We start from the raw sequence: 14,231 nt of genomic DNA, 5'->3' as shown, positions 1-14,231 counted from the left end.
TAGTTAATGACTGGACACAGATTTCCTTAAATGCCTTAAACCAGCAGGTCTTCTAGCATTTGTCAAAAGGTTTTTGTATGTGGTGGGCATACCTTCTCTTCCTAGTTTTAAGTAGGAGTTTACAGCTCTCGCTTTCACAGACCCTCAAGGTAAGCCAAAGGTGAGAGCTGAGGGCCTTCTTAATTTTTTCCTGGGGCTTAGCTCTTGGTGGGAAAAAGAAAATAAAACCTGGTAAGTTCATCATAATTGGAGTGACGTGTGAAGTGATTAGCAATAAAGTTTATGTACTGTCATTATCTCCCATATTAGCTTATTTTATTATTAGCAGAATGAAAAGTTTGCTTCATGGACTTTCAGGTACAAATAAAGAGGTTTAAACAGTTGACAAGTATACATATCTGTGTGGCAGGAAAACACCCCAGAGGAAATCTGTTTCTTCTCATATAGAGCAAATCTTAGCCAGACATAATCTAAGTTGAGACCTTTGACTGATCAGCTAATCGGATTTTTAGTTTATTAGATCATAGACTTAGTGATTATGAGTTCGAATTCTGGAGTCAAACTGCCTGAATTTGAATCTAGACTTTACCTTTTCTGAGAACTTGGGCAAGACATGGAACGTTTTCATGCCTCACTTTTCTCATTAGCACCTTCCTTATTGTGCGGATTCAGTCATTACAAGGCCTTAGATCAGTACCTGGCAAATATTATGCTCTGTATGTATACAAAAGAGCAGAGAGTGGTTTCATGAATCCCTTTGTACCTAATGCCTGTGTTCAACAATTATCAGCCCCTGGATAATCATACTTCATTTGTAATCTTACCCTCTCTCATTAATTATTTTGAAGCATATACAAGATATTATATAATTTCATTTATAAATATTATATATCTATAACATGTTTTTTAAATGTTGAATATATTACCATGGTTTCAGCTAAAAACAAGCAGAAAGCCTTAATATCATCAAATGTTGACTTGGTATTTGTTTCCCCAGTTGATTCATATGTTACATTGTCTCTTAGGTCAATTTTAGGCTAGAGTTTGCCCCCTCCCTCTTTTTTTGTCCTTGTAATAATTCATTGAAGAAACCCAAGTTATTTTACTTTCTGGCTGTGTTGCCCAGTATAGTAGCCACTAGCCACATGTAGCTGTTGAGCGCCTGAAATGTAAGTAGTCCAAACTGAGATGCCCTGTAAAATTAAACTGCACGTCATATTTCAAAGACTTAGTACAAAAGATAGTGTCTCATTAATAATTTTTACATTGATTGCATATTGAGATTATAATATTGCATATATATATTAGGCTAAATAATATTAAAGATAATTTCACTTGTTTCCATTTATTTATTTATTTATTTATTTATTTATTTATTTATTTAAGATTTTATTTATTTATTTGACAGAGAGACAGCCAGCAAGAGAGGGAACACAAGCAGGGGGAGTGGGAGAGGAAGAAGCAGGTTCCCAGCGGAGGAGCCCGATGTGGGGCTTGATCCCAGAACACTGGGATCACACCCTGAGCCAAAGGCAGATGCTTAATGACTACGCCACCCAGGCGCCCCTTGTTTCCTTTTATTTTTAATGGGGCTACTAGAAAACGTTAAATTACATATGTGACTTGCAGTATACTTCCATTGGACACTATTGATTTAGAATTTCATTCAACATGGATTTTATTGTTTGTTAAGTAAGGGTTATTTAAGATGTTTCTCTGTCTCCTGTATGTCCAGTATATTGTTGGTTAGATCTAGACGCTTAATTAGATTCTGATTTAATTCTTTTCAAAGTGATTTTGGCCGTAGTGTCTCCGATACCTGGTGTATACCACCGGAAGGCACATAATGCCTAGCCGAGTCCTCCTTGGTATATTAGCAGCCACTGATGACCCTTTAATTCGTTTGAGGTTGCAGAACGATGATGTTCTCATTTTTTTGTTCCTTTTCATGTATTAGCTGGGATCCTTCCATAAAGAGAAATCTCTGTTCATCAACTATGTGATCACACTTGATTACTATACAAGCTTTATGTGTTTTACATCGGAACAATTTATCTACCAGGTTCCAGGCATCCTCCAAAAATAATCAAGGAGTATTTTTATAGTAGTATTATGAAATCATGAATTTAAATGTGTGTTTTTGAAACCCATTGCATTTATTATCCTCACTGATGTTCAAATTGTCTTATTATTATTAACGAGTGGGAGTTTTTTCAAGTTGTCCCCTGTGTCTTAGATATGATCTTAGTAGTCTTTGATAGCTTCCTTGCCTTTTACTATCACAGAATGTTCCAGGCCTTGGTTCCTTTTAGTGAAAAGTAATACTTAGAGGCCACAGTCTAGCTTGTATAATGTTACCTTATTAGTTATTGTTTTTATTTTTAGGCCTTTTCCATGGATGAAGCTAGGAAATATTTTTTTTTCTTTAAAACTAAAATAATTCATGAGTTCATACTGATACTTCCAATTCAAATTTGGATCTATGGAGTTATTGCATAATTTCATCAATATTACATTTATATCTTCTTTCCGTCATGCCAAATGTATTTGTTCTCAGTGGCATCAGTATACTAATTTGCTTTACCAAACACTACACACACAGCACTACCAGCAACAGTATGATTATTTATTGAAAACATTGGTTTTGGTTTTTGCTGTTCGTTTTCTTCTTGGGGTATATATTTCACAAAGGATATACATGTTATGTTTCAAAGTCAGTTAAAATATTTCATCTTTGATGAATGTCTGTGCTTCAAAGTGGTTTCATTTTTCTTTTAAATTTTAGGGATGACTTTTTTAAATTTTAATTTTTCTCCTAATACATTTACATGGTTCAAAAGTAAAATCTACAGGGGCGCCTGGGTGGCACAGCGGTTAAGCGTCTGCCTGCGGCTCAGGGTGTGATCCGGAGTTATGGGATCGAGTCCCACATCAGGCTCCTCCGCTATGAGCCTGCTTCTTCCTCTCCCACTCCCCCTCCTTGTGTTCCCTCTCTCGCTGGCTGTCTCTATCTCTGTCGAATAAATAAATAAAATCTTTAAAAAAAAAAAGTAAAATCTACAAAACAAGAAATACTCAAAAGAGTCTAGCTTCTAATTCCAGTCCTCTCCACTCTCTCTATTCCCTCCTTCCTCTAACAGGTAACCACTAAAAGAATTTTATGGCTCATTCTTACGTTTTTTATAAGAGCACATATATAATTCATATCCTGACCAAAAAAGTTCTCCAAAGTCCCCATGATTTCTTATTTTTCTTGCTCAAAGACAGAGCTTACAATATTCTGTATCCACAGTCTGATTGAATAACTATATCTTTTATTGTCATATTCTGTAGATTTGGAACTGAGGAAGAGCAGATATTATTGATAAGCCAGGGTTTTGAGGGAGAAAGGATGATTTGAGTAGAAACCACTAGCTGTTATCAGATGTTAAGCCTTTCTAGGGAAGGAGGAAACCACACTGTTTGACTCCAGATAATATAGTAAGACCAATATTTCAAAGTTAGAGAAAGCCAGCTTTGAATTAGTCTGAAAAGAAAATCCTGCTTCCAGTAAAACTCAGGAAATGGAATGGGCTTCCTCTTGTAGTTTTAAGTTCTTATCACTGGAGAGATTCACTCATCCTTTAAGGGTTGCTGGTTGACTTAAGTGGTCATTTGATGATTCTGATTTCTGGAGTATTCCTCCAGTTTTTTATGTATTATTCTCCCCAACAGGTCTCATTGTATAGTCCCTGGGTGATCACAGTATATTTATTTTAGGATTCCGTGACATTTAAAGATGTGGCTATAGACTTCACATTAGAAGAGTGGAGGTTGATGGACCCTTCACAGAGGAACCTACACAAGGATGTGATGCTAGAGAATTATAGGAATCTTGTCTCCCTGGGTAAGGATAACGTCTGTGTTCCCATATATACCCACTTGATCAGGTTTGCTGAAGGTATAGAGCCTCTAAAGTACTTAACTGAACTTGGGGTTAGAGTTTGGACATTAAAGTCTCATATTAGGGGGATGTTGTTGGAAGTCATGCTATCCCTTGCTCTTAATTAAGTGGCCCGTCCATTGCAGAGTAAGAAATACATATTTCATTGGAATCTTGGAGATCGTTGGCAGTCCCCCAGATTTAGGACTAAAGTTTTTTCTGATCACTTTTCTAAATGGGAGTTATCAGTACCTCCAGAAAGAAGGGAACAAATGCGTTCATTTTCTTTCTAAACTCAGATTCTGCCATGTTCTCTTATCCCAGAAAATCTGGGATCATAGTGTTGAGCTCCTCTGTAATCATCTGTAACACCACCGTACAATAGACTGTTCTGTTGTGCTGGGAATGTTCTGTCCCATATGGCTGGCACTAGCCACTTGAGGCTACTGAGAACTTGAAATCCGGCTCGTCCAACTGAAGAACTGAATTTTAAATTTTATATAGTTTTAACTAATTTAAACTCAAATTTAAATAGCCACATGTGGCTTTTGACAGCCGTAGTGGACAGTGCATCTCTGGAACTTCCCATAATAGCCACTCTGCGCAGAAGATGAAGAGCTGAGACTGAATTTGGCAATAGTTCTTACTCATAGACACAGTCAAGTCCTATTCATTTTTCTCTGAACAGGGCTCGCAGTTTCCAAACCAGACATGATATCTCATTTGGAGGATGGAAAAGGACCATGGGTGGTAGTGAGAGAAATTGCAAGAGCCCCCTATCCAGGTGAGTTAATAAGAACCAGGAGGATTGGATTTATTTTAAGTTCATAGGTTATGGCTGGAGCAGAACATCTGAAATATTTTGGGTAGTATCCTTGCTCAAAACAATCTCAGAAGAGATTCTCTCCCTCCCTCGCTCTCTCTCTCCTTTTCCCTCTCCTGTTGCTTCTCCTTCTCTCTCTATTCTCTACTTTTGATTCCCATCTCAACCTACTTTGCTTTCTTAAGGACATGATCTTCGTAATTAGTCCTTCCTTCAAACATGCGTGAAGCACCCCTTTCAGTTCTGTCCTCTCCAGTTAACTTTACATTTTTCTCATTTGTTTAACCATTTTCTGACATCTGTTCTTCATTAATTTTCTGGAAAATGCTTTCCTAAGGGTCACCACTGATTTCTTTTAAGCCAAACCTATTTACTCATTACTTAATTTTCTTCACCTGAAAGCCTGCTGAAATTTTGGGGGAGCCCTCCTCTTCTCCTCCAGGTTCTTTGCCAATTGAAAATACAAAGAAGGAATTAGTTGAGAATCAAAATGCAGTATTTATTTATGTATTTAATTGGTATTTATTAGACATCTGTATTCTGTGTGCTGGGTTAGGCACTAGGGCTACAGCAATGAGTAAGATGGACCAGGTCCCTGCCACCACAAAGATTAAAATTTTTGAGAAATTAACAAGTATATAAATAAAAAAGCTACATAATGGTTGTAACAACCTTCAGTTATGAGATAAATTGGGGGATATGAAAGAGTAACTGGGATGGAGATGAAGGTTCCTCCTTCGGAGAGTATGGTCAGGGAAGGCTTCTGAAGAGGGACGTTAAAGCTGAGCCTTGAAGACTCAGAAGCAGCCAGCCAAGGGAAGAGGAAAGGAGAAGCATTCCAGGCAAAGGACCGGACACAGAAAAGAATGAAATGTATTCTAGAAATGAAAAGGGGGCTGCTCTGACTGAAGCCTAAGTGACCGGGAGACTGATCAGAGTTAGACAACAGCCTATCTCCTCAGAGCTTTGTAGGTGATGGTAACTATTTGGATTTTAATCGGAGTGAGTGTGAAGGCATTGACAAGACTTCAGTCAAGTATTTTTAGGAAATAACTCTGTGTGTGGAAATTGAACGTGAGGGCATTAAACCAGGTAATGAGGTGGTTACAATAGTCTAGGCAGAGATGATAACTTTGGTTAAGCTGATAGTGGAGAGGGAATCAAAGAAATGGATTCTAGTTCAGTTGAGAATTTTATCATGATGCCATCTGTAAGTCAATATGTATTACATATATTCTTTTAATGTGTCATTATTATAGGTTTTTTTATTCAAGTATAATTAACATAGTTTTATGTGAGTCAGGTGTACAATATAATGATTCAAGAATTATATTCATCACTCAGTGCTCATCAAGATAAGTGTACTCTTAACCTTTAACCTATTTCACCCATCCCCCACCCACTTCCCCTCTGGTGACCACCAGTTTGTTCTCTATATTTAAGAGTCTGGGTTGTTTTTTGTTTTTTGTTTTTTTATCTCTCTTTTTCTTTGTTCATTTGTTTTGTTTCCTATATTACACTCTGACTGACTTATTTCACTTTGCATAATACCCTCTAGGTCCATCCATGTTGTTGCAGATGGCAAGATTTCATTCTTTATTGTGGCCAAGTAATATTCCATTGTATATACACACCACATCTCCTTTATCCATTGTGTCAGTGGACACTCGGGTGGCTTCCATATCTTGGCTATTGTAAATAATGCTGCAATAAACATAGGGGTATATACATCTTTTCAGATTTGTTTTATTTGGGTAAATACTGAGTAGTGGAGTTACTGAGTCATATGATAATTCTGTTTTTAATTTTCTGAGGAACCTCCATACTGTTTTCTTTTTTTTTTTTTTTTAAGATTTTATTTATTTATTCGACAGAGATAGAGACAGCCAGCGAGAGAGGGAACACAAGCAGGGGGAGTGGGAGAGGAAGAAGCAGGCTCATAGCAGAAGAGCCTGATGTGGGGCTCAATCCCATAATGCCGGGATCACGCCCTGAGCCAAAGGCAGACGCTTAACCGCTGTGCCACCCAGGCGCCCCCTCCATACTATTTTCTACAGTGGCTGCACCAATTTACATTCCCACCAACAATGAATGCGGGTTCCTTTTTCTTCACGTCCTCACCAACATTTTTTACTTGTTGTGTTTTTTATTTCAGCCTTTCTGACAGGTGGGAGGTGATATCTCATTGTGGTTTTAATTTGCATATTCCTGATGAGTAGTGATGACCATCTTACCATGTCTCTGTCAGCTGTTCTGTGTGTCTTCAGAAAAATGTCTTTTCAGGTTTTCTGCCCATTTTCAATTGGATTATTTGTTTTTTGGGTGTTAAGTCTTTATGTATTTTGGATATTAAGCCCTTATCAGATATAACATTTGCAATTATCTTCTCCCATTCAGAGGTTGCCTTTTTGTTTTGTTGGTGATTTCCTTTGCTATGCAGAAAGCTTTTTAGTTTGGTGTGATCCCAGTAGTTTACTTTTACTTTTGATTTGCTTGCCTGAGGAGATATATCTAGAAAAATGTTTCTATGCCCAGTGTCAAAGAAATCACTGCCTATGTTCTCTTCTAGGAATTTTATGGTTTCAGTTCTCACATTTAGGTTTTTAATCCATTTTGAGTTTATTTTTCTGCATGGTGTAAGAAAGTGGTCCAGTTTTATTCTTTTGCATGTAGCTGTCCAGTTTTCCCAGCACTGTTTTTGAAGAGACAGTCTTTTCCCCATTGTATATTCTTGCCTCCTTTGTTATAAATTAATTAACCATATAAGCATGGGTTTATTTCTGGACTCTCTGTTCTATTCTGTTCCATTGATTTATGTCTCTTTTTGTGCCAGTACTATATTGTTTTGGTTACTGTAATATATCATGAAATTGTAATATATCATGAAATCTGAGATTGTGAAACTCCCAGCTTTGTTCTTCTCTCTCTCTTTTTTTTAGAAAGGGGGTAGAGATCATGACCTGAGCCAAAATCATGAGTAAGAAGCTTAACCAACTAAGCCACCCAAGCACCTCTGTTCTTCTTTTTTAAGACTGCTTTGGCTATTTGGGGTCTTCTGTGGTTCCATATAAATTTTAGAATTATTTTTTCTAATTCTATGAAATATGTTATTGGTATGTTGATAGGAATTACATTGAATCTATAGATTGCTTTGGGTAGTATAGACATTTTAACAATATTGGTTCTTCAAATCCATGAGCATGGAATATCTTTCCATTTGTTTGTGTCATTTTTAGTCCTTTTCATTAACACTGAATGTTGAAAATATTACGTATTTTTTAAAAAGTGAATGAAAAGTAGATATTAGAGAGTTTTAGATGACTCTTTAGAGAAGGCGCGCCCCCCCCCCCATGAAGAGGGAAAGAGAAATGGGACAGTAGCTACAGGAAAGTCTTAAATGAAGAACAAAACTCTTTTATTTTATATTTGAGATGGGAGTTTTTATGGCATATTTGAGTGCTGGTAAGAATGATGCCATAATGGAGAGGGAGAAATTGACATTGCAAGACCAAGATGGGATCAATGAAAACTAAAACTAAAGTGTGTGAGAAGGTTAAAGGGAATAAACTCAAGAAAGGAAAAGGTGGGATTTACCATTGATAGGCAGAGAGGCCACCTCTTCTGCTATAGCACTAGGAGGGGTGGAGAAGGCAGGTGCAGGTAATAGGTCAACCAGTGATGGGATGGTCAAGGCATTCTATTATAACAGCGTCTGAATTGAAGGTAAAATATGAAGCAAGGCCATGAGGAGAAGAAAGAGTTGGGAGAGAGGGAAAGATACATGGTTTAAGATACATAGATTTCATTTGGGGAAGCCATGTTGGCCTGATGCTTTTATTATGGAAGGTGTTTTATAACTTCTGTTCCTTCTGTAGTTATAGGACTATTAATACTTCTTATTTCCTTTTGTTTCAGGTTAGTAAATTATGTTTATCCAATTGGATATGTTTATCCAGTGGGTCCAATTGATCCATTTTATCTAAAATTTAAATTTATTAGCATACTATCCTCTCTTTTAAATGTCTGTGTGGATCTGAAGTGATGTCTCCCTTTTCATTCCTGACATTGATTTTTTTTTTTTTTGTCTTCTGTCTTTTATCTTAATCAGTCTTGCCTAGGGTTTATCAATCTTATTTGACTTTTAAAGAATCTTTTTTGTGTGTTTGATTTCTGTGTCATTACTTTCTTCTCTTTATTTTATTGTTTTTAACCTTTTTAGCATTTAATTTGCTGATCTTTTTTAACTTCCTGAGTTGGATACTTATATCATTGATTTTTAGCCATTCTTTTTTTATAACTTATTTAAGGCTATCTAGACTGCACCACACCCATAAAAGACCCAAAAAATTTTTAACAACAGCAAACAAACAAACAAAAATACCCGACATCACACCCTTTTGTTTTATGTAGCAACTTCATAATTATTGAGTTCAAAGCATTTGGTAACGTCCATTGTGATGTCTTTGTCCCTCAGGTTATTTAGAAGTATTTTTCTTAATTTTGTACCATCTGGGGATTTTCTAGTAATCTTGTTACCTTAATTTTTCCTGTGGTCAGAGGTGCTGTGTATGATTTCAGTCTTTACAAATTTCTTAAAATTTGCTTCACCACATGGACAATTTTGAAAGCATTTTGTGTGCACTTGGAAAATGTGTAGCCTGTAGGTATTGAGTGCAGTGTTAGATGTATCAAGTTTTTGTTTTAAGATTTTGTTTATTTGAGAGAGCACGGGAACAGGGAAGTTGCGGGTTGGGGGTGGAATCTCAAGCAGACTGTGTCAAGTGCAGAGCCCGATGCGGGTCTCAGTGTCAGAACCCTGAGATCATGACCTGAGCCAAAACCAAGAGTCACAGGCTTAGCTGACTGGGCCATCCAGGCCGCCCCCATATATCAAGTTTTTTGTGTTGCTAAAATCTAAGTACTTATTGATTGTCAGCTTATTCTGTCAGTTATTGAGAAAGATTTTTTTAATGTTTCCCAAAGACTGTATATTTGTCTGTTTCTTATTTTAGTTACTTTAATATTTTCTTGATGTATTTTGAGGCTGAGTTATTAGGTAAATGCAAAGTTATAACTGTTATATCTTTTTTTTAATGATTTTTTATTGTATTATGTTAGTCACCATACAGTACATCCCTGGTTTCCGATGTAAGGCTCGATGATTCATTAGTTGTGTATAACACCCAGTGCACCATGCAATACGTGCCCTCCTTACTACCCATCACCGGTCTATCCCATTCCCCCACCCCCCTCCCCTCTGAGGCCCTCAGTTTGTTTCTCATAGTCCATAGTCTCTCATGCTTCATTCCCCCTTCTGATTACCCCCCTTTCTTTATCCCTTTCTTCCCCTACCGATCATCCTAGTTCTTATGTTCCATAGATGAGAGAAATCATATGATAGTTGTCTTTCTCTGCTTGACTTATTTCACTTAGCATTATCTCCTCCAGTGCCGTCCATGTTGTAGCAAATGTTGAGAACTCGTTCTTTCTGACAGCTGAGTAATATTCCATTGTATATATGGACCACAACTTCTTAATCCAGTCATCTGTTGAAGGGCATCTCGGCTCCTTCCACGATTTAGCTATTGTGGACATTGCTGCTATGAACATTGGGGTGCATATGGCCCTTCTCTTCACTACGTCTGTATCTTTGGGGTAAACACCCAGTAGTGCAATGGCTGGATCATAGGGTAGCTCAATTTTTAACTTTTTAAGGGACCTCCACACTGTTTTCCAGAGTGGCTGTACCAACTTGCATTCCCACCAACAATGTAGGAGGGATCCCCTTTCTCCACATCCTCTCCAACAATTGTTGTTTCTTGCCTTGTCTATTTTTGCCATTCTAACTGGCGTAAGGTGGTATCTCAGTGTGGTTTTGATTTGAATTTCCCTGATGGCTAATGATTTTGAACATTTTTTCATGTGTCTGTTAGCCATTTGTATGTCTTCATTGGAAAAGTGTCTGTTCATATCTTCTGCCCATTTTTTGATTTGTTTATTTGTTTCTCTTGTATTGAGTTTGAGAAGTTCTTTGTAGATCTTGGATACCAGTCCTTTATCTGTAGTGTCATTTGCAAATATATTCTCCCATTCCGTGGGCTGCCTCTTAGTTTTTCTGACTGTTTCATTGGCTGTGCAGAAACTTTTAATCTTGATGAAGTCCCATAAATTCATTTTATCTTTTGTTTCTCTTGCCTTTGGGGATGTGTCATGAAAAAGGTTGCTTTGGCCGATGTCGTAGAGGTTGTTGCCTATGTTCTCCTCTAGAATTTTGATGGATTCCTGTCTCACATCGAGGTCTTTCATCCATTTGGAGTTTATTTTTGTGTATGGTGTGAGATAGTGGTCAAGTTTCATTCTTTTGCATGTAGCTGTCCAATTTTCCCAGCACCATTTATTGAAGAGACTGTCTTTTTCCCACCGGATGTTTTTTCCTGCTTTATCAAATATTAGTTGCCCAAAGAGCCGAGGGTCCATTTCTGGGCTCTCTATTCTGTTCCATTGGTCTATGTGTCTGTTTTTGTGCCAGTACCATGCTGTCTTTGTGATCACAGCTTTGTAGTACAGCTCGATAACTGTTATATCTTTCTGTTAAATTGGATCTTTTATTCTTCTGAAGTGTCTTCTTTATCTCCGTAATCATTTTTGCCTTGAAGTCTATTTTGCCTCGTACAAATATCACTATAGCATCTTTCTTTTGGTTATTGTTTATATGGTACCTCATTTTAATTCTGTTCACTGTCATCTTTTATATATCCTTGTATTCTGTTTCTCTTATAAGTAGCATATTGTTGAATTTTTGTTTTAACCAATTGTTAGATTTTTGTCTTAACCAGATTTTGTTTGTAACCCAGATGGTACAAAATTACTTCTAAATAATCTGAGGGACAGTCTGTATCTTTTGGAGTATTTAATTCATATTTACATGATACAATTACATAATGTTTATCTATGATCTAGTGTTATCTACATCTAACTGTAAAGTGTCTTGCCTGTTCTATATTCTCTTTTTCCCCATTTATGCCTTTAGATTTATTATCTTTTATTTTTCTATTTCCCCCTCTAATCACTTGGTAATTATAAATTTCTAAAATTATTTGCATAGTGATTAACTTTAAGATTAAAGTATGCATCATTGATTCAGCAGTCTTAGATTTTCTCTCTTCCCAAACAGCACAAAGATCTTGGAACAACTTATTTAACCTAACTTATATGTTGTTGAAATTATGTATTTTAATCCTAGTTATATGTCAAATCTTATAAGACTATGTTCTGTGTAGTCACTATTCATTTAGACTTACCTCCAATTTTGCCTATATTTTCTTTTCATTTTTTTCTTCATTTCTAAGCTTCTACCTAGGATTATTTTTCTTCTGCTTAAAGAATACTCTTAAATATTTAATTTTATTCATAGCTGCCCATATCCTATTCCCTCCATTTTTCTTTTTATGGAAAAATATTTTTAATCTTCATTTTTGGATAATATTTTTGATAAGTTCAGACTTCTAGGTTGGCATTCTTTCAGCATTGTGAAGGTATCATTCGTTGTTTTCTGTCTTACATCTAATCTGTTGACAAGTCAACCATCTGTTTAATTCAGGAGTCCGCAAACCTTTTCTGTACAAGGTAAGACAGTAGATATTTTAGGCATTGTGGAAACATGATAGCTCTATTGCAACTATTCCATTTAGCAATTGTAAGCAAAAAAAGCATCCAGAGACAAAATGTTCACCAAAGAATGTGGTTATACTCCACTAAAACCTTATTTATGGACACTGAAATTTGAAATTCATATAATTTTGATGCGTCACAATATATTATCTTCTTAATATATTTTTCAGCCATTAAAAACTGTATATTCTTGTCTCACTGGCCATACGTAAACATGTAGTGGAACAGATTTGGCTGTAGTTTGCACCTTTGATCTGATTTTTGCCCCTTAATGGAAATCTTTCCATTTCTTTTATATTTCCTTTGTATTTCTCCTACTTGGGATTCATTTGGCTTCTAATATCTGTGGCTTGATATTTTTTATCTGTTTTGGAAAATGCTTTGGTGTTAATGTCTTTGAATTTGATTTCATCTCATTCTGTCTCACTTCTCTTTCTAGTCTTCTGGGACTGTTACATCTGTGATAGACCTTTTCATTCTATCCTGTTTGTCTCTATGATGTTTTTTTAAAATAATTTTTTCAAGTTTTTCATCATTCTGTATTTCAATATGCATATTTTCTACTGACCTATTTTCCATTTTGTTAACACTCTCATGTGTCATATCTACTGTGCTGTTAGTCCTTGAGTTCTTATTTTCCAGTTCTAGAATTGCCATTTGGTTCTTATTTTATAGTTTCCAGTTATTTAGTGAAATTATTGGTCTTGTCTTATTTTCTTGAATGTACTAATCAGGATTATTTTAAGTTTATGTCTGAGACCTTAACTGTCTGGATACCTTTTAAATCTGTTTCTATTATCTGTTTTTTCTCTTGACTTTTTTTTCTTTTTTTCTTTTCTCTCTCTCTCTCTTTTTTAAGATTTATCTATTTGAGAGAGAAAGAGAGCAGGGGAGGGTTGAGGGAGGGAAAGAGAAACTTAAGCAGACTCTGGGCTCAGTGTGGAGCCCAACACAGGACTCAGTCTCACAACCCTGAGATCATGACCCAAGCTGAAACCAAGAATCAGATATTCACCAACTGCACCACCCAGGTGCCCCTCTCTTGACTTTTTTCTAATGAGACTTGTCTTCTTGTATGCCTGTTATTTTTCATTGTCAAGCATCGATATGAGAACCTGTAAAAATAATTTGAGGTTCTGGATTGTGTAATCTTTTTCATAGAGAATTAATTGCTTTGGTGGACTGCTAGGATAAAGGCTGTAACCGTCCCCAGTTACCTTAATTCAGTTAGACATTTAAGTGAACTGGGTTCTAGGGTTGTCCTCTTTGGTGTCCCTGAATTCAAATCTTTGTCCTTTTTTTTTTTTTTTAACGTTTTATTTTTAAGTAATCTCTACACCCAACATGGGGCTTGAACTTACAACCCTGAGATCAAGAGTTGCATGGCTTACCATCTGAGCCAGCCAGGCGCCCCTCAGATCTTGATCTTTTTAAAAAAGATTACACTGTGGGGTGGTGGTCTTAAAACTTGCTTTAAATACAATTTAATATTTTACTCTTTTTAAAAAGATATATTTATTAGAGAGAGAGTGAGCATGCATGCACAGGTTGGGGGGAGGGACAGAGGGAGAGAATCCTCAAGCAGACCGTCCGCTGAGTGTAGAGCCCAATGCACAGCTCGATCTCACTACCCATGAGATCATGACCTGAGCCGAAAGCAAGAGTCGGACACTCACCACCTGAGCCACCCAGGTGCCCCAATATTTTACTTTTTTTTTTTTTTTAAAGATTTTATTTATTTATGTGACAGAGAGACAGCCAGCGAGAGAGGGAACACAGCAGGGGAGTGGGAGAGGAAGAAGCAGGCTCCCAGCG

General features: G+C 36.6%; 1 protein-coding gene across 6 annotated transcripts in view; it reads left to right on the top strand.

The window, feature by feature from the left end:
• The window catches only part of ZNF624 (zinc finger protein 624), a 39,015-nt gene that overhangs the window by 17,018 nt on the left and 7,766 nt on the right, over window positions 1–14,231 (top strand). For 2 of the 6 annotated variants that reach the window (XM_026521055.4, XM_057311305.1), the window contains 2 exons: window positions 3,760–3,886; window positions 4,611–4,706. The exons of 2 other annotated variants lie outside the window; for them this stretch is intronic. In XM_026521055.4, the coding sequence (XP_026376840.2) occupies window positions 3,760–3,886; window positions 4,611–4,706 (223 nt within the window). The remainder of the gene's footprint in view (window positions 1–3,759; window positions 3,887–4,610; window positions 4,707–14,231) is intronic. 2 more of the 6 variants (XM_044391795.3, XM_057311306.1) reach the window with 1 other exon arrangement.

The sequence above is a fragment of the Ursus arctos genome, unplaced genomic scaffold (assembly GCF_023065955.2).
Source record: "Ursus arctos isolate Adak ecotype North America unplaced genomic scaffold, UrsArc2.0 scaffold_14, whole genome shotgun sequence".
NCBI lineage: Eukaryota > Metazoa > Chordata > Mammalia > Carnivora > Ursidae > Ursus > Ursus arctos.
This window is presented reverse-complemented; position numbering and strand designations above follow the sequence as displayed.